The 23039-nt window shown below is 35.0% G+C and overlaps 1 protein-coding gene across 1 annotated transcript in view; it reads right to left on the bottom strand.

Annotated features, from left to right (window-relative positions):
* Window positions 1-3342: 3342 nt before the first annotated feature.
* LOC117317316 (dnaJ homolog subfamily B member 11-like) overlaps window positions 3343-23039 on the bottom strand; it is a 32275-nt gene continuing 12578 nt past the window's right edge. The window contains 4 exon segments of the mRNA XM_033872109.1: window positions 3343-6690; window positions 7417-7516; window positions 7518-7577; window positions 8072-8183. Coding sequence (XP_033728000.1) covers window positions 6617-6690; window positions 7417-7516; window positions 7518-7577; window positions 8072-8183 — 346 coding nt within the window. The 3' untranslated portion in view covers window positions 3343-6616.

Here is a 23039-nt window from a genome sequence, read left to right as displayed (position 1 = left end):
ATGTTTTAAGTGTGCGAGTGATGAGTTTCACTAGAGAAGGATATATGACACATACATGCATGTGTTTGTATCATAGTGTTTGAGAAAACTTAAAAACTTGCTTATTTTGAGTTATATTCTCCTGGTTTACTCGATTTACATCTAACGGAATGCGATCTTCTTAGAAAGCTTCTCATCTGAGAAGAGTGCAAATCGAGTTGGGCTGAAGAGATGATGATGTTGATGTTGCTGGTTTAAAGTCTCGATTTAGGTTACAACCTCTACTCACGACTCTAGGTTAGAACATTAGTCCGGGGTGACTGTTAGATGTTGTCAGTTGGTGTTCCCCTCCTCCTTTCTCAGCACGGGCTTGGGACCGGCTACGGCGGAGTTTGGGGATCAGAGAACGTGTGTTCCACCATTTATGTTCAAATGGAACTCTTTTGTGTTCTATTTATGGACACAGGTGATTTCCCAGATCATCCCAGACATCGTTTTTTGGCATAGCCGTATAATATTCTTTTGGGCCCGGATATGACACGACAGGTGGCGTTACTGGTCAAGATGAAGTATGTGATTGGTCAATGTAGCGGTAAAAAATTGAATGCAAGCTGAATTAGTGGATGTTTCTTTTCAAATGACACATTAATAAAATTATATTCCTGATTCAAATGCAGTCTTATTATGAAATGATTCAAACTGATATAATTTTGTTATCTGTGCTGAAACTACGCATTAGTTCGTTGATTTATTTCACCAGCAGTTTAACATTATTACCACCAGCATTAAAACTATGCCGTTTAACTTTTTTAAAAGATATTTCTTGTTTTGACCTAATAATTGATTTATAATGTATTTTACTAGCTTTCTGTTCTGAACAAAAGTTATTTATCAACAAGAATGAATTCTTTTACTTTATCTTCAAACAAGAGGCCCAGAGGGCCTGTATCGCTCACCTGGATTTCATGAGATATGAAACAAGAATGATGATTAAGTATATTTGTCACTGGTATTGCTATGTCAATATATCATAGGCATTTTATATGGGTACGTTAGGATTTGATGTAAAAAAATGCATTAATCCATGAAATAAAATGAACTTTTGGCACAACCCCATAGGGATGCTACCACACAAATGTGAGTGATATCCATTGCTTAGTTTCAGAAAAGAAGTTGTTTAAACCAATTGACCCCTTTTGACCCCGCCTTCTGCACCCCGGGGGGAGTGGGGGTCAGTTCCTTCCTTTATAAAATTTTGAATCCCTTCCCAAAAGGATGCTACCAGGAAAATATGAGCGATATCTCTTGCTTAGTTTCAGAGAAGTTGTTCATATCAATTCAGCCAAATTGACCCCTCTTGGCCCCGCCCCTCAGGCCCCCGGGGGGTCAGCCTCACCATTTGTACAATTTTGAATGCCCACCCAATAGTGATGCTACCAGGAAAATATGAGCAATATCCATTGCTTGGTTTCAAAGAAGAAGTCGTTAATAACAATATAGCCCAATTGACCACATTTGGCCCCGCCCCTCAGGCCCCCGGTGGGTCAGCTCCATCATTTGTACAATTTTTAATCCCCACCTCATAGTGATGCTACCAGGTAAATATGAGTGATATCCATTGCTTAGTTTCAGAGCAGAAGTCATTTATATATATCAATTCTGTAAAACTGACCCCTTTTGGCCCCGCCCCTCAGACCCCAGGGGGTCAGCCCCGTCATTTGTACAATTTCAAATTCCTACCCCAAGGTGATGCTACCAGTAAAATATGAAAGATATCCATTGTTTGGTTCCAGAGAAGAAGTCAATTATATGAATATAGCCCGATTGACCATATTTGGCCCCGCCCCTCAGGCCCCTTGGGGGGGGGGGGGGGGGGGGGGGGGGGGGGGGTCAGTCCCATCATTTGTACAATTTTAAATCCCAACCCCATAGTGATGCTACCAGGCAAATATGAGTGACAGGCATTGCTCGGTTTCAGAGAAGTCGTTTATATCAATATAGCCAAATTGACCACATTCGGCCCCACCCCTCAGGCCCCTGGGGGGTCAGCCCCATCATTTGTACAATTTTGAATCCCCACCCCATAATGATGCTACCAGGCAAATATGAGCGATAGCCATTGCTTGGTTTCAGAGAAGAAGTCGTTTATATCAATATAGCCAGATTGACCACATTTGGCCCCACCCCTCAGGCCCCTGGGGGGTCAGCCCCATTATTTGTACAATTTTGAATCCCCACCCCATAGTGATGCTGCCAGGCAATTATGAGTGATAGCCATTGCTTGGTTTCAGAGAAGAAGTCGTTTATATCAATAGCGCAAAAATGACCCCTTTTGGCCCCGCCCCAGAGGCCCCCAGGGGGTCAGCCCCATCATTTGTACAATTCTGAGTCCCCTACCCATAGGGATGCTTTTGACCAAATTTGGTCAAATTCTGACATGTGGTTATGAAGAAGAAGTCAATTGTTGACGGACGGACGACAGACGACGGACGCAACAGTATGGCATAAGCTCACCTTGGTCCTTCGGACCAGGTGAGCTAATAAAGATGGTAAATTATTATTTGTATGTGTGTTTAGTTTCGGGTGCTCTTTGCACTGACATGTCATCTGTAGGAATAGACAAAAAGTGGCGAAAACTTGTGTTCCAGTTACTTAATTTGCTGAAGAAAATGGAACACATTAATTAGCAAAACATTTCACACGAATTATTACTTTTGAACACCATTTTGACACTCAGTCAAAGATTTATTTCCTTGAAAAAAGGTAGGGGCGCCCTTATTAGGTCAAATACGGTATACTGCTAAGACATCCAGAACACCTCCTCCGGTTTTATTATACCGACAACGGACGAACCAGTCGTTAAGCAGGAGTAGCAAGGTCTTGGCCTGGAGACAGAACTCAAAGCCTTTCTTTTTTTTGTTTTTGTTTAACATCCTATTAACAGCCAGGGTCATTTAAGGACGTGCCAGGTTTGGAGGTGGGGGAAAGTCGGAGTACCCCCCGAGAAAAACCACTGGCCTGCGGTCAGTACTGTATCTGGCAACTGCCCCACATAGGTTTCGAACTCACAACCCAGAGGTGGAGGGCTTGTGATAAAGTGTCGGGACACCTTAACCACTCGGCCACCGCGGCCCCTCAAAGCCTTCCTTAAGGGCGAACACGTAACTATTATAAAGGCTAAAAGTGAGGCATTGTCAAAGGAGACATTAAGGAGAACAAACTTCCTAGAACAAAAAAGGAAAGAGAAGTCGCTTCTTACGATCATGCAATGAGGGCAGCATGTACAATCGTTATGACCTACCAGCTGTGGGTTACGATTTTTTTGCAAAGTCACAGTATATTCAAATAATACAAAAACAATTCTTTTAGGAAAAAATATTTAATGGTTTTAATGAAATCCCATTGAAGACATGATAGTATAAAATGCATTTCAATATAATGACATCCTCTTAAACACTCAGGGCGATAACATAATCAGTTAAAATTATGTTTTATTAATATGTGTATCAAGATAACTTGGATATAAAACTCGATACACTTTCAACTACACTTTTGGTTTCAACCCATTGACAGCAGTCTTCTTCTTTGAGATCAACTTTTATTAATTCCACATTCCAGAGACAAGCATATTGTGTTTATATGAGAAACGACCCTGAGAAAATCTTCTTTTATTAGTTTCTAAATTTTAACCTTTTGAAATATATGAAGTGATTGTTATTTTTGTACATGTAAAATTTGACCATTTTGAACCCCAGGACAAGATGAATCTTAATTAAAAAAACCCCACTTTTTTTAGAATTAAAAAAAATCAATAAAGATATGAACATGGCAGTACTGATTATCAAAGCATTTCTCTGCTGACAAGTTTGAACTCCAAAGCATACACGTTTTATATAATAAAGTAGGACATTAGTTATAACGATTGTATAAGTTATAACACAAACATGTACATATACCAGCGATGATAATCCAGTTATCATCTCAATATACATTGTATCAACAAAATGAACAAAAAGTCGCACAAATTAAATTGTTGTGATCTTCTTTCCTCCCTAGAAACCAAATTATACCAATATATCTTGATTTGTATCCAGACTTATACTCTACTCTGTACTGTATAATGTTTAAGCTAAGAAGTTACACGATATTGACTTACATGTCTCTATCCAAACTCACTGTTACTATATCGTTAGGGGCCGAGACGGTGTTAGATTAGAAAGCTCCACTGTTTATTGAATGTTCATGGTTTAAATTTTATGTTACCCCTGACAAGCATTTTCACACTTTATAGGTGTGAAATTCCCTCTTATCACATACTTCACAGGATGGTTCCTTGGCTGTTAGGAATATAAATCAATCTCACAAGGGGTAGGGGAAAGACAGCCGACACTCACGATGATGTTACTGGTAACCCCAGCATTATATGTAGTGTAACCATTATGTAATTTGATAATGTCACCAATTTCAACTCGCCTTTCTGGAGACATTGACACGATGAATAAGATTCACAACACCTTACAATGTGTTATTTTTTTCTCTCTTTTTTCTTTAGACATGTGAGAAAAATAATGAAACATGAGCCTGTACCATGACAAGGATACCTCAACCCTTGTGGAAGAGTTTGGCTGGCCGGCACTCAACAAGCTTTATGAGATAATCCTGCCCAAAGAACAGACTGGTGAAGGATTCTGCTAATCTCATCAAAGGGATGAGAATGGGATTTCCAATTCACAACAAATGTATGATGTCATGGTGCCAATACAATGATAACAATCAATAATTCAATCATGTCATATATGTCTTCCATTGATGCAACATCAATTTCACATACATAATATGGGTAACAGGGAAAAGGAAAGCTAATTATTCGCCCCCCTGGTATTGTGACAATTTTATTTAGTTCATTTATTTTGGTCCGATTAACAGCCAGAGTCATTTAAGGACGTGCCAGGTTTTGGAGGCGGAGGAAAGCCAGAGTACCCAAAGAAAAACAACTGGCCTCTGGTCAGTACCTGGCAACTGCCCCACATGGGTTTCGAACTCACAACCCAGAGGTGGAGGGCTCTTGATAAAGTGTCGGGACACCTTAACCACTTGGCCACCTGCTGTGACAAGGGGATCTCAACCTTTCAGTAAGATTGGTAAGCTGTGAAACACTTGGCAAGCCTCATGTTTTTCAAATGAAGATTATTTCTATTCATGTTGAAATTCTTATCTGTCCTCAAGGGATGGAGTCTATAAGTCACAAAAACTACCACAGTAAATCTGCTTTGAAGAATAAGCCAATGCTCAGTATTTTCTACAGTTTCAGACTTTTTTTAACATCCTCACCTCCCTACATTCTATCGCTCATTTACATACCACATAAATGACATCAAGATACATGACATTCCAGCTTTTTCACTACCACTCACAATCAACATTTCATGAATTTCTAGACTTCCTTACATGAACCTGTATGAAAAATGCTGATAATTATCAAGCATGAGTATAAATTAGATCTTCAGAGAACTTGATGCTTATCACATTGTGTAGGTTCTCATATAAATTAAAATGAAAATTTCAAAAAAAAATTAATACACTCCTTTACACTATACATATGTACACTTTTTGTATATCATGACAAAATTACAGTGTACGTAATGATTATATCTTCAGAATGAATAAAATCCCAGTGTCTACATAAACATCTATACGTTAATTAAACTCGTTCCATGTTAACCAAAACAAATCAATAAATGAAGTGTAACGTGGTTTTTGACAAGGTGACATTATCTACCAACACAATAATGTTATCTGTAATACATGTATATCTAAGTTAACAATAAACAAAAAGCACTTTTTGGCACTTTTTGTAGCAGTGAATGTTGGTATATATTATAGCTGTGTTACATTAGCATTGATATCATGTTCCTTAAATGTCTTTTTGTGTAAATAAGATGTTAGATATTACTAAACCAAACCAAAGTCATATATGTATGTTATCTAAGTCTGTGACCAACACAATAAAATCTACAGAAATTAATTAAACTATTGATCTCATTGCATTTGGATTTTGTTAAACTGTGTTATAATGAGCTTTCTTTACTTTTATATTTTACTTTATTTAAAGTTATATTGGTCACAAGAGAATGTCTTCAGTGAAAATAAAATTTGTGAATACCCGTTTATATCTTATTTATTTTATGACGTTACACAGATTCAATGTAATTGGAAACAAAAAGAAACCACATAAACAATAATGTTAAAAAAGGTGCAGACAATAACTACAACTTAAGGACACATACAACATTATTGTTAGAAGTTATCTCCCCTTACAAATAAAACGGAGAAAATTGATTTTGATGTAAGTTTCTACGGCATTCTTCGATACTTAAAAGTAAATTTATATAATTCCAATAATCAACGATTATCTATACCAGATTTTACAATATTTCCAATGCCAGGAGATAATATTAACAGTAAGGTAGATAATTTGTATCCTTCAAAAAAAATTATCACCACAACAGTTTTTCCTCCCATACATCACTTAAATCCAAATGTAAATGGCAATTCCTAAATGAATTAAAACATGATGAAAGTTTTCTATTTGACTTTTTTGTGAGATATTTAAATTACAACCCTAAAACTCATATCATTATGCAAATAAGTTTGCTTGAAGTCCATTATAAATAACTTTCTTTGTTTCCTGTTTCAAAATCTCTCTTATTTCTGAAATATAAAAAAGAGGGTATTAGGGTAACATACTACAGGCATGAATTCATTCAATATGACATAAAAAGACATCAATAAATCTTCTAAAACAAACTGGCATTTACAGTCATTAAAATATAACAATCATACACTTGTTCATATGTGTAAACAAGACAATTTAGCAAATTAAAGTCTGCTAACATGTGAAATTATATGCCAAGAATGTATAAGTTTGTAGTATATAAGGTGAAACCATACCCATGGCCAAAGTATGAAATTCCAGGGACTAGCAGTGTAGAGAATAAGCCCTGACAAACCTTTTCTTTAATGTAGGTGAAAGGTCAAAATGTGGGTCAGTGACCAACTTCTGATACATGACCCACCACCTCCTAAAGTTATTCCATATCCCCAAGGTATGAATTTTAGTGACAAAACTATAACCCCCCCCCCCCCCCCCCTCCCTGATTCCCAGCGAGGGATTAATAATTTGGTATGTCTTTAAAAGCAACAAAAATGACACATGTTTCAATTAACTCTTAATTAATATAGAATTATCACCAATATTATTATGATATATTGAAACATACTTTGGCCAAGTTACTTTATTATGAAAGGCTGAAGAAATCTAATATATATAGATATACTAGTATATATTTGATTTGACACCTGCCTTCAGGCAAATAAAGGCACCTTATATCCTTACAGTAAATGACAAATCTTGATTTCCGTGAGATGTATACTTACGATCCTGGTCCTCTTTCGTGAGAGTGCCCTTTGGGAAGTCTATATCGAATGTGACGAATAACGCTCCTTTTACATTATTGTTCTCATAGTTTGGCATTCCCTTCTCCAGATTTCCTCATCCTGGCACCAGGCCATGTGATTTTGTCGCGGACAATGTGGACCTTAAAAAATAACAAATATGATTGTGAATTAATATCAATATCTCCATGAATGGATCTCTCAAAACAAACTAATTTCATATCACTTTAAACTTTCACTCTCTTTAATAGCTTGCTTCTCAATAAATATATGGTTTTTTTTTCAAAATTAGATAATGTTGATTTATATATGCACTCAGTATATAAGATTAATTTGAGTATATTTAGTATGAATATGCTTTATGGTCATTTTTCTGGTAGATTTTAACAATAACAATACACTTCCCTTTTTTAGATCGGTCAAAAAGAAATATTATGATTCTATTTGAAATATGAACCCAATCTCTATCATCGGATAACGAGACTATTGAATTTATACCCGAGAAATAACTTTATATTGTTTATGGCAAAAAACATTAATTCCAGACATAAGTTTTGTCAACATTCAATGATCATGGAAACCTTGTGTTACACAAAGAGAAATATTTTATCAAGTGTGGTTCTACACTCTAACTTACCAAATGGCCGTCTAAGTGAGGGATATCCATCGCAAAGCCTGTTAGAGCATCAGCAAGACTGACAGTGACATTTGTATAAAGGTCATCACCCTTCCTTTCGAATCGTCGATGTCTGAAAATTCAAATTAACTTTATTTAGGTGGAAAAATAAGTATGTGCTTCGTTTTGTCTGCTTATCCCTAATATATATATTACTAATACATTTCTCTGCCTGCCCTTAATGTAATACATTTCTCTTTCTACCCTAGATGTAATACATTTCTCTGCCTACTCTAGATGTAATACATTTCTCTGCCTGCCCTAGATGTAATACATTTCTCTGCCTACTCTAGATGTAATACATTTCTCTGCCTACCCTAGATGTAATACATTTCTCTGCCTGCCCTAGATGTAATACATTTCTCTTTCTACCCTAGATGTAATACATTTCTCTGCCTACTCTAGATGTAATACATTTCTCTGCCTGCCCTAGATGTAATACATTTCACTATCTACCCTAGATGTAATACATTTCTCTACCTACCCTAGATGTAATACATTTCTCTGCCTACCCTAGATGTAATACATTTCTCTGCCTACCCTAGATGTAATACATTTCTCTGTCTACCGTAGATGTAATACATTTCTCTGTCTACCCTAGATGTAATACATTTCTCTGCCTACCCTAGATGTAATACATTTCTCTGCCTACCCTAGATGTAATACATTTCTCTACCTACCCTAGATGTAATACATTTCTCTGTCTACCCTAGATGTAATACATTTCTCTGTCTACCCTAGATGTAATACATTTCTCTATCTACCCTAGATGTAATACATTTCTCTATCTACCCTAGATGTAATACATTTCTCTGTCTACCCTAGATGTAATACATTTCTCTATCTACCCTAGATGTAATACATTTCTCTATCTACCCTAGATGTAATACATTTCTCTGCCTACCCTAGATGTAATACATTTCTATGTCTACCCTAGATGTAATACATTTCTCTGCCTACCCTAGATGTAATACATTTCTATGTCTACCCTAGATGTAATACATTTCTCTGTCTACCCTAGATGTAATACATTTCTCTGCCTACCCTAGATGTAATACATTTCTATGTCTACCCTAGATGTAATACATTTCTCTGCCTACCCTAGATGTAATACATTTCTCTGTCTACCCTAGATGTAATACATTTCTCTGTCTACCCTAGATGTAATACATTTCTCTGCCTACCCTAGATGTAATACATTTCTCTGCCTACCCTAGATGTAATACATTTCTCTGCCTACCCTAGATGTAATACATTTCTCTGTCTACCCTAGATGTAATACATTTCTCTGTCTACTCTAGATGTAATACATTTCTCTACCTACCCTAGATGTAATACATTTCTCTCTCTACCCTAGATGTAATACATTTCTGTCTACCCTAGATGTAATACATTTCTCTGTCTACTCTAGATGTAATACATTTCTCTGCCTACCCTAAATGTAAAACATTTCTTTGTCTACCCTAGATGTAATACATTTCTCTTTCTACCCTAGATGTAATACATTTCTCTGCCTACCCTAGATGTAATACATTTCTCTGTCTACCCTAGATGTAATACATTTCTCTACCTACCCTAGATGTAATACATTTCTCTGCCTACCCTAGATGTAATACATTTCTCTATCTACTAAAGATTAATACATTTCTCTATCTACCCTAGATTAATACATTTCTCTATCTACTCTAGATGTAATACAATCCTCTATCTAATCTAGATGTAATACATTTCTCTACCTAGCCTAGATGTAATACATTTCTCTATCTACCCTAGATGTAATACATTTCTCTGCCTACCCTAGATGTAATACATTTCTCTGCCTACCCTAGATGTAATACATTTCTCTGTCTACCCTAGATGTAATACATTTCTCTGTTTACTCTAGATGTAATACATTTCTCTACCTACCCTAGATGTAATACATTTCTCTCTCTACCCTAGATGTAATACATTTCTCTACCTACCCTAGATGTAATACATTTCTTTGTCTACCCTAGATGTAATACATTTCTCTGCCTACCCTAGATGTAATACATTTCTCTCTCTACCCTAGATGTAATACATTTCTCTGTCTACTCTAGATGTAATACATTTCTCTGCCTACCCTAGATGTAATATATTTCTCTACCTACCCTAGATGTAATACATTTCTTTGTCTACCCTAGATGTAATACATTTCTCTGTCTACCCTAGATGTAATATATTTCTCTACCTACCCTAGATGTAATACATTTCTTTGTCTACCCTAGATGTAATACATTTCTGTCAACCCTAGATGTAATATATTTCTCTACCTACCCTAGATGTAATACATTTCTTTGTCTACCCTAGATGTAATACATTTCTCTGTCTACCCTAGATGTAATACATTTCTATGTCTACCCTAGATGTAATACATTTCTCTACCTACCCTAGATGTAATACATTTCTGTCTACCCTAGATGTAATACATTTCTCTGTCTACCCTAGATGTAATACATTTTTCTGTCTACCCTAGATGTAATACATTTCTCTGTCTACCCTAGATGTAATACATTTCTCTATCTACTAAAGATTAATACATTTCTCTATCTACCCTAGATTAATACATTTCTCTATCTACTCTAGATGTAATACAATCCTCTATCTAATCTAGATGTAATACATTTCTCTACCTAGCCTAGATGTAATACATTTCTCTATCTACCCTAGATGTAATACATTTCTCTGCCTACCCTAGATGTAATACATTTCTCTGCCTACCCTAGATGTAATACATTGCTCTGTCTACCCTAGATGTAATACATTTCTCTGTTTACTCTAGATGTAATAATTTCTCTACCTACCCAGATGAATACATTTCTTCTCTCCCAGATGTAAAAACTTTTCTCACCTACCCTAGGAAATACATTCTTTTTTTACCCTAGATGAAATACTTTCCTCCCTCCCCTAATGAAATACATTTCCTGCTCCCTAGTTTGAAATTTAATTTCTCTCTCTCCCCTAGATGAAATAATTTCCTGTCTTTTAGATGTAATACATTTCTTGCCTCCCCTAGATTTAATATTTTTCTCAAACCCCCCTAGATGTAATAATTTCTTTGTCTACCTAGATGTAAACATTTGTTCCCCTAGATGAATATTTTCTTCCCCACCCAAGTAAAAAATTTCTTTGCTACCCTAGATGTTAATTTTTTGTCACCCTAATGAAATATTTCACTACTCCCCTAATTTTAAACCTTTCTTGTCCCCCAATGAAACTTTTTCTTGTCTCCCCAAATGAAACATTTTATGTCTACCCAGGTTACTTTCTTACCTCCCAGAGTAATCTTTGTCACCCTAATGTAATACATTTCCTGTTACCCAGTGTAATACTTTTTCTGTCTCCCCTAGTTAATAATTTGGTCCCCCTAGATGTAAATTTCTTGTCTCCCCTAGATGTAATACATTTCGTCTACCCTGATGTAATACATTCCTTCTACCCTAATGTAATACATTTCTCTGTCTACCTAGGGAATATTTCTTGCTTACCCTAGAGAAATACATTTCTTTCTGTACCCTAGATTGTAATAATTTCTTGTCTCCCCTAAGTTACATCTCTTACCTACCCTAGATGTAAAATTTTTGTATACATGTAATACATTTATTCTACCGATGTAAACATTTCTATTACCTAATAATCATTTCTCTTTACCAGATTTAATACATTTCTGTGTAACCAGAGTAATACATTTGCTTACCCTAGATGTTAACATTCTCTCTCTACCCTGTTATTTTTTGTCGACCCTAGATGAACATTCTCTGACTCTCAGAGAATAATTTTTAGCCCTAAATGTAAAACATTTCTTGTCTACCTAGAGTAAAATTTCTCTTACCAGATGTATACATTTCTCTCACCCTAAGTATACATTTCCTGCCTACCTAGATTTTAATACATTTCTTTCTACCCTATAATACATTCTCTACCTACCCTAGATGTAATACATTCTCTGCCTACCCTGAGGTAATACATTTTATCTAAAAAGATTAATACATTTCTCTTTAACCTATTAATTTTCAATCTACTCAAATGTAATCAATCCTCTATATTAGATGTAATACATTTTCTACCTAGCCTAGATGAATAATTCTATATCTACCCTAAGTTAATTATTCTCTGCACCCTAGAGGTAAAAACCTTTTCTCTCCCAATGAAATTTATTTTCTTTTTTAAGTATAATTACTCTCTCCTCTAGAGTAATACATTTGTCTCTACCAATGTAATACTTTTTTATTTCCATAGTGAATACTTCTTTTCTACCTGCCTAGTGTATTTACCTCTGTCTACCTAGATGTAAACATTCTTGTCTGACCTAGAGTAATAATTCTCTCCTGACCTAATGTAAACAATTTTACTTAATTAATTAATTTCCTGCCTACCTAGAATGTATTTTTTTTCACCTAGAATTAATACATTTTTTGCTACCATAGATGAATAATTTTGTTACCTAGATGTAATATTTTTTCTACTACTAGATGTAAATACATTCTGTGTCACCTAATTTAACTTTAAATTCTACTATTTAATATATGAACCCATATATAATACGCTTTGTTTACCCTAGATAATACATTTGTGTACCCTAGATTAATTTTATGTTTTATGAGAAACATTCTCTACCTAGTAGAAATAATTTCTTCCAGAATGTATACATTCTGTTCCTAGATGTAAATTTCTGTCTACCTAGAGTAATACATTCTCTGTCTACCTAGATAATCTTCATGTCTACCTTATAAATTTTCTGTCTACCTAGATGTAATATTCTATGTCTACCCTAGGTAATCATTCCTTGTCTACCCAGAGTAAATTTTCCCTGTTCCCGTGATAATATTTCTCTACCTACCCGTAATACATTTCTTGTGCCTAGATTAATAATTTCTTTGTCTCCCAAAGTGAATACTTCTCTGTCTACCCTAGATGTAAAATTCTCTTTACCCTATTAATAAATTTTCTTCTGCCCTAGATTAATACATTTGTTACCTAATGTAATACATTTGGTACTACTTAGATGCCTTTTTAATAACCCTTTTCAATGTTAAACATTTCTTTTACCTATCCTAGATTTACTTCTCTCTACCTAGATGTAATAATTTTTTCCAGTGTAATACATTTCTCTGCCTACCCTAGATAATCTTTCTCTCTATCCCTAGATGTAATACATTTCTCTGCCTCCCAGATGTAATACATTTCTCTGACCCTAGATTAATACTTCTCTACACTAGATATACATTTCCTCTACTACCCTATTAATACATTTTTTATCTACCTAGATTAATACATCTCATCTTACCTAGATGTAATACATTTCTCTGTTCGACCCCCCTAGATGTAATACATTTCTCTATCTACCCTAGATGTAATACATTTCTCTGTCTACCCTAGATGTAATACATTCTCTGCCTACCCTAGATGTAATACATTTTCTCTGTACCTACCCTAGATGTAATACATTTCTCTAGTCCTACCCTAGATGTAATACATTCTCTGTCTACCCTAGATGTAAATACATTTCTCTACTACCTAGCTGTAATACATTTCTCTGTCTACCCTAGATGTAATACATTTCTCTGTCTACCTAGATGTAATACATTTCTCTGTCTACCCTAGATGTAATACATTTCTCTGTCTACCCTAGATGTAATACTTTCCTGTCTACCCTAGATGTAATACATTTCTCTGTTACCCTAGATGTAATACATTTCTCTGCCTACCCTAGATGTAATACATTTCTATCTACCCTAGATGTAATACATTTCTCTGTCTACCCTAGATGTAATACATTTCTGTCTACCCTAGATGTACATTTCTCTGTCTACCCTAGATGTAATACATTTCTCTGTCTACCCTAGATGTAATACATTCTTGTCTACCCTAGTGTAATACATTTCTCTTGTCTACCCTAGATGTAATACATTTTCTCTGTTCTACCCTAGATGTAATACAGTTCTCTGTCTACCCTAGATTGTAATACATTTCTCTGTCTACTCTAGATGTAATACCATTCTCTGCTCTACCCTAGATGTAAATCATTTCTTTCTACCCAGTGTAATACTTCTCTTGTCTACCCTAGATGTAATACATTTCTCTGTCTACCCTAGATGTAAATACATTTCTCTGCCTACCCTAGATGTAATACATTTCTCTGTCTACCCCTAGATGTAAACATTTCTCTATCTACCCTAGATGTAATACATTTCCTGCCTACCCTAGATGTAATACATTTCTCTGTCTACCCTAGCTGTAATACATTTCTCTATCTACCCTAGATTGTATACATTTCTTCTGTCTACCCTAGATGTAAGACATTTCTCTATCTACCCTAGATGTAATACATTTCTCTGCTACCCTAGATGTAATACATTTCTCTATCTACCCTAGATGTAATACATTCTCTCTATCTACCTAGATGTAATACATTTCTCTAGTCTACCCTAGATGTATACATTCTCTGTCTACCCTAGATGTAATACATTTCTCTGTCTACCCTAGATGTAATACATTTCTCTGTCTACCCTAGATGTAATACATTTCTCTGTCTACCCTAGATGTAATACATTTCTCTGTCTACCCTAGATGTAATACATTTCTCTGTCTACCCTAGATGTAATACATTTTTCTGTCTACCCTAGATGTAATACATTTCTATGTCTACCCTAGATGTAATACATTTCTCTGTCTACCCTAGATGTAATACATTTCTCTGTCTACCCTAGATGTAATACATTTCTCTGTCTACCCTAGATGTAATACATTTCTCTGTCTACTCTAGATGTAATACATTTCTCTGCCTACCCTAGATGTAATATATTTCTCTACCTACCCTAGATGTAATACATTTCTTTGTCTACCCTAGATGTAATACATTTCCCTGTCTACCCTAGATGTAATATATTTCTCTACCTACCCTAGATGTAATACATTTCTTGTCTACCCTAGATGTAATACATTTCTCTGTCTACCCTAGATGTAATATATTTCACTACCTACCCTAGATGTAATACATTTCTTGTCTACCCTAGATGTAATACATTTCTCTGTCTACCCTAGATGTAATACATTTCTCTGTCTACCCTAGATGTAATACATTTCTCTACCTACCCTAGATGTAATACATTTCTGTCTACCCTAGATGTAATACATTTCTCTGTCTACCCTAGATGTAATACATTTTTCTGTCTACCCTAGATGTAATACATTTCTCTGTCTACCCTAGATGTAATACATTTCTATGTCTACCCTAGATGTAATACATTTCTGTCTACCCTAGATGTAATACATTTCTCTGTCTACCCTAGATGTAATACATTTCTCTGTCTACCCTAGATGTAATACATTTCTCTGTCTACCCTAGATGTAATACATTTCTCTGTCTACCCTAGATGTAATACATTCTCTGTCTACCCTAGATGTAATACATTTCTCTGTCTACCCTAGATGTAATACATTTCTCTGTCTACCCTAGATGTATACATTTCTGTCTACCCTAGATGTAATACATTTCTCTGTCTACCCTAGATGGTAATACATTTCTCTGGCTACCCTAGATGTAATACATTTCTCTCTACCCTAGATGTAATACATTTCTCTGTCTAACCTAGATGTAATACATTTCTCTGTCTACCCTAGATGTAATACATTTCTCTGTCTACTCTAGATGTAATACATTCTCTATCCTACCCTAGATGTAATACATTTCTCTGTCTACCCTAGATGTAATACTTTCTCTATTCTACCCTAGATGTAATACATTTCTCTAGCCTACCCTAGATGTAATACATTTCTCTGTCCTACCCTAGATGTAAATACATTTCCTCTAGTCTACCCTAGATTAACCCATTCTCTTCCCTAGATGTAATACATTTCTCTCCTACCGATGTAATACATTTCTCTGTCTACCCTAGATTATAATTTTCATTCTCCCTGTACTATGTATTCTTTCTCTTCTACCCAATAAACATTCTCTGTCTACCCTAGATGTAAAATTTCTCTTCTACCCTAGATGTAAACATTTCTCTCCTACCCTGTGTAATCTTTTCTTCCCCAATGTAATACATTTCTTGTTCCTAGATGTAATAATTTTCTCTCCCCATAAGATACATTTCCTCCTACCCTAGATTAAACATTTCTTTTCTCAATTAAGTTCTCTATTACCTCTTACTACATTATCTTTCTCTCTACTTTAATAACATTCTACTACCTAGATGTAATACATTTCTCTACCTAGCCTAGATGTAATACATTTCTCTATCTACCCTAGATGTAATACATTTCTTTGTCTACCCTAGTTGTATTTTTCTCTTCCCAAATTGAATACATCTTTTGTCTACCTAGATGTAATACATTTCTCTACCTACCCTAGATGTAATACATTTCTGTCTACCCTAGATGTAATACATTTCTCTGTCTACCCTAGATGTAATACATTTCTCTGATCTACCCTAGATGTAATACATTCTCTGTCTACCCTAGATGTAATACATTTCTCTGTCCTACCCTAGATGTAATACATTTCTCTATCTACCCTAGATGTAATACATTTCTCTGTCTACCCTAGATGTAATACATTTCTTTGTCTACCCTAGATGTAATACATTTCTCTGTCTACCCTAGATGTAATACATTTCTGTCTACCCTAGATGTAATACATTTCTCTGTCTACCCTAGATGTAATACATTTCTCTGTCTACCCTAGATGTATACATTTCTCTGTCTACCCTAGATGTAATACATTTCTCTGTCTACCCTAGATGTAATACATTTCTCTGTCTACCCTAGATGTAATACATTTCTCTGTCTACCCTAGATGTAATACATTTCTCTGTCTACCCTAGATGTAATACATTTCTCTACCTACCCTAGATGTAATACATTTCTCTGCCTACCCTAGATGTAATACATTTCTCTATCTACTAAAGATTAATACATTTCTCTATCTACCCTAGATTAATACATTTCTCTATCTACTCTAGATGTAATACAATCCTCTATCTAATCTAGATGTAATACATTTCTCTACCTAGCCTAGATGTAATACATTTCTCTATCTACCCTAGATGTAATACATTTCTCTGCCTACCCTAGATGTAATACATTTCTCTCTCTACCCTAGATGTAATACATTTCTCTCTCTACCCTAGATGTAATACATTTCTCTACCTACCCTAGATGTAATACATTTCTTTGTCTACCCTAGATGTAATACATTTATCTGCCTACCCTAGATGTAATACATTTCTCTGTCTACCCTAGATGTAATACATTTCTCTCTCTACCCTAGATGTAATACATTTCTCTGTCTACTCTAGATGTAATACATTTCTCTGCCTACCCTAGATGTAATATATTTCTCTACCTACCCTAGATGTAATACATTTCTTTGTCTACCCTAGATGTAATACATTTCCCTGTCTACCCTAGATGTAATATATTTCTCTACCTACCCTAGATGTAATACATTTCTTTGTCTACCCTAGATGTAATACATTTCTCTGTCTACCCTAGATGTAATATATTTCACTACCTACCCTAGATGTAATACATTTCTTTGTCTACCCTAGATGTAATACATTTCTCTGTCTACCCTAGATGTAATACATTTCTATGTCTACCCTAGATGTAATACATTTCTCTACCTACCCTAGATGTAATACATTTCTGTCTACCCTAGATGTAATACATTTCTCTGTCTACCCTAGATGTAATACATTTTTCTGTCTACCCTAGATGTAATACATTTCTCTGTCTACCCTAGATGTAATACATTCTATGTCTACCCTAGATGTAATACATTTCTGTCTACCCTAGATGTAATACATTTCTCTGTCTACCCTAGATGTAATACATTTCTCTGTCTACCCTAGATGTAATACATTTCTCTGTCTACCCTAGAGGTAATACATTTCTCTGCTTACCCTAGATGTAATACATTTCTCTGTCTACCCTAGATGTAATACATTTCTCTGTCTACCCTAGATGTAATACATTTTTCTGTCTACCCTAGATGTAATACATTTCTCTGTCTACCCTAGATGTAATACATTTCTCTGTCTACCCTAGAGGTAATACATTTCTCTGCTTACCCTAGATGTAATACATTTCTCTGTCTACCCTAGATGTAATACATTTCTCTGTCTACCCTAGATTAATACATTTCTCTATCTACTCTAGATGTAATACAATCCTCTATCTAATCTAGATGTAATACATTTCTCTACCTAGCCTAGATGTAATACATTTCTCTATCTACCCTAGATGTAATACATTCTTTGTCTACCCTAGTTGTAATATATTTATCTGCCTACCCTAGATGTAATACATTTCTCTGCCTACTCTAGATGTAATACATTTCTCTACCTACCGTAGATGTAATACATTTCTCTATCTACCCTAGATGTAATACATTTCTCTGCCTACCCTAGATGTAATACATTTCTCTGCCTACCCTAGATGTAATACATTTCTCTATCTACCCTAGATGTAATACATTTCTCTGCCTACCCTAGATGTAATACATTTCTCTGTCTACCCTAGATGTAATACATTTCTCTATCTACCCTAGATGTAATACATTTCTCTGCCTACCCTAAATGTAAAACATTTCTTTGTTTACCCTAGATGTAATACATTTCTCTTTCTACCCTAGATGTAATACATTTCTCTCTCTACCCTAGATGTAATACATTTCTCTCTCTACCCTAGATGTAATACATTTCTCTACCTACCCTAGATGTAATACATTTCTTTGTCTACCCTAGATGTAATACATTTATCTGCCTACCCTAGATGTAATACATTTCTCTGTCTACCCTAGATGTAATACATTTCTCTCTCTACCCTAGATGTAATACATTTCTCTGTCTACTCTAGATGTAATACATTTCTCTGCCTACCCTAGATGTAATATATTTCTCTACCTACCCTAGATGTAATACATTTCTTTGTCTACCCTAGATGTAATACATTTCTCTGTCTACCCTAGATGTAATATATTTCTCTACCTACCCTAGATGTAATACATTTCTTTGTCTACCCTAGATGTAATACATTTCTCTGTCTACCCTAGATGTAATACATTTCTGTCTACCCTAGATGTAATACATTTCTCTGTCTACCCTAGATGTAATACATTTCTCTGTCTACCTAGATGTAATACATTCTCTAGTCTACCCTAGATGTAATACATTTTCTACCTAGCCCTAGATGTAATACAGTTCTCTGTCTACCCTAGATGTAATACATTTCTATGTCTACCCTAGATGTAATACATTATCTGTCTACCCTAGATGTAATACATTTCTCTGGTCTACCCTCAGATGTAATACATTTCTCTGTCTACCCTAGATGTAATACATTTCTCTATCTACCCTAGATGTAATACATTTCTCTGTCTACCCTAGATGTAATACATTTCTCTGTCTACCCTAGATGTAATACATTTCTCTGTCTACCCTAGATGTAATACATTTCTCTGCCTACCCTAGATGTAATACATTTCTCTGTCTACCCTAGATGTAATACATTTCTCTGTCTACCCTAGATGTAATACATTTCTCTGCTTACCCTAGATGTAATACATTTCTCTGTCTACCCTAGATGTAATACATTTCTCTGTCTACCCTAGATTAATACATTTCTCTATCTACTCTAGATGTAATACAATCCTCTATCTAATCTAGATGTAATACATTTCTCTACCTAGCCTAGATGTAATACATTTCTCTATCTACCCTAGATGTAATACATTTCTTTGTCTACCCTAGTTGTAATATATTTATCTGCCTACCCTAGATGTAATACATTTCTCTGCCTACTCTAGATGTAATACATTTCTCTACCTACCGTAGATGTAATACATTTCTCTATCTACCCTAGATGTAATACATTTCTCTGCCTACCCTAGATGTAATACATTTCTCTGCCTACCCTAGATGTAATACATTTCTCTATCTACCCTAGATGTAATACATTTCTCTGCCTACCCTAGATGTAATACATTTCTCTGTCTACCCTAGATGTAATACATTTCTCTATCTACCCTAGATGTAATACATTTCTCTGCCTACCCTAAATGTAAAACATTTCTTTGTTTACCCTAGATGTAATACATTTCTCTTTCTACCCTAGATGTAATACATTTCTCTGCCTACTCTAGATGTAATACATTTCTCTGCCTACCCTAGATGTAATACATTTCTCTGTCTACCCTAGATGTAATACATTTCTCTACCTACCCTAGATGTAATACATTTCTCTGCCTACCCTAGATGTAATACATTTCTCTATCTACTCAAGATTAATACATTTCTCTATCTACCCTAGATTAATACATTTCTCTATCTACTCTAGATGTAATACAATCCTCTATCTAATCTAGATGTAATACATTTCTCTACCTAGCCTAGATGTAATACATTTCTCTATCTACCCTAGATGTAATACATTTCTTTGTCTACCCTAGTTGTAATATATTTATCTGCCTACCCTAGATGTAATACATTTCTCTGCCTACTCTAGATGTAATACATTTCTCTACCTACCGTAGATGTAATACATTTCTCTATCTACTCAAGATTAATACATTTCTCTATCTACCCTAGATTAATACATTTCTCTATCTACTCTAGATGTAATACAATCCTCTATCTAATCTAGATGTAATACATTTCTCTACCTAGCCTAGATGTAATACATTTCTCTATCTACCCTAGATGTAATACATTTCTTTGTCTACCCTAGTTGTAATATATTTATCTGCCTACCCTAGATGTAATACATTTCTCTGCCTACTCTAGATGTAATACATTTCTCTACCTACCGTAGATGTAATACATTTCTCTATCTACCCTAGATGTAATACATTTCTCTGCCTACCCTAGATGTAATACATTTCTCTGTCTACCCTAGATGTAATACATTTCTCTATCTACCCTAGATGTAATACATTTCTCTGCCTACCCTAAATGTAAAACATTTCTTTGTCTACCCTAGATGTAATACATTTCTCTTTCTACCCTAGATGTAATACATTCTCTGTCTACCCTAGATGTAATACATTTCTCTGCCTACCCTAGATGTAATACATTTCTCTGTCTACCCTAGATGTAATACATTTCTCTACCTACCCTAGATGTAATACATTTCTCTGCCTACCCTAGATGTAATACATTTCTCTATCTACTAAAGATTAATACATTTCTCTATCTACCCTAGATTAATACATTTCTCTATCTACTCTAGATGTAATACAATTCTCTGCCTACCCTAGATGTAATACATTCTCTCCTACCTAGAGTGTAATACATTTCTCTATCTACCTAGATGTAATAATTTCTCTGCCTACCTAGAGTAATACTTCTTCTCTCTACCTAGAGTAATACATTTCACTCTCTAGATGAGTAACAACATTCTCTACTAATGAAAATTCTTCTCTACCTAGATGTAATACATTTCTCTTCTACCAGATGTAAAATAACATTTTTGTTACCCTAGATTTTAAATATTTTCTGCTACCCTAGATGTAATACATTTCTCTGCTACCTAAGATGTAATACTTCCTATTACCTAGATGTATAATTCTCTACCTACCCTAGTGTAATAATTTTTACCCATTCTTCTCTTAGCTATAAATTTCTATCTACCCTAGATGTAATACATTTCTTTTCTCCTAGAGTAAAATTTTTTTTTAATCTAATGAATACATTTCTCTCTCTACCCTAGATGTAATACATTTCTCTGTCTACCCTAGATGTAATACATTTCTCTGCCTACCCTAGATGTAATACATTTCTCTGCCTACCCTAGATGTAATACATTTCTCTGTCTACCCTAGATGTAATACATTTCTCTGTTTACTCTAGATGTAATACATTTCTCTACCTACCCTAGATGTAATACATTTCTCTCTCTACCCTAGATGTAATACATTTCTCTACCTACCCTAGATGTAATACATTTCTTTGTCTACCCTAGATGTAATACATTTATCTGCCTACCCTAGATGTAATACATTTCTCTGTCTACCCTAGATGTAATACATTTCTCTCTCTACCCTAGATGTAATACATTTCTCTGTCTACTCTAGATGTAATACATTTCTCTGCCTACCCTAGATGTAATATATTTCTCTACCTACCCTAGATGTAATACATTTCTTTGTCTACCCTAGATGTAATACATTTCCCTGTCTACCCTAGATGTAATATATTTCTCTACCTACCCTAGATGTAATACATTTCTTTGTCTACCCTAGATGTAATACATTTCTCTGTCTACCCTAGATGTAATATATTTCACTACCTACCCTAGATGTAATACATTTCTTGTCTACCCTAGATGTAATACATTTCTCTGTCTACCCTAGATGTAATACATTTCTATGTCTACCCTAGATGTAATACATTTCTCTACCTACCCTAGATGTAATACATTTCTGTCTACCCTAGATGTAATACATTTCTCTGTCTACCCTAGATGTAATACATTTTTCTGTCTACCCTAGATGTAATACATTTCTCTGTCTACCCTAGATGTAATACATTTCTATGTCTACCCTAGATGTAATACATTTCTGTCTACCCTAGATGTAATACATTTCTCTGTCTACCCTAGATGTAATACATTTCTCTGTCTACCCTAGATGTAATACATTTCTCTGTCTACCCTAGAGGTAATACATTTCTCTGCTTACCCTAGATGTAATACATTTCTCTGTCTACCCTAGATGTAATACATTTCTCTGTCTACCCTAGATGTAATACATTTTTCTGTCTACCCTAGATGTAATACATTTCTCTGTCTACCCTAGATGTAATACATTTCTCTGTCTACCCTAGAGGTAATACATTTCTCTGCTTACCCTAGATGTAATACATTTCTCTGTCTACCCCTAGATGTAATACATTTCTCTGTCTAC

This window comes from Pecten maximus, chromosome 19, assembly GCF_902652985.1.
Source record: "Pecten maximus chromosome 19, xPecMax1.1, whole genome shotgun sequence".
NCBI lineage: Eukaryota > Metazoa > Mollusca > Bivalvia > Pectinida > Pectinidae > Pecten > Pecten maximus.
The sequence above is the reverse complement of the archived record's forward strand: the minus strand, read 5'-3'. Positions and strand labels throughout refer to the sequence as shown.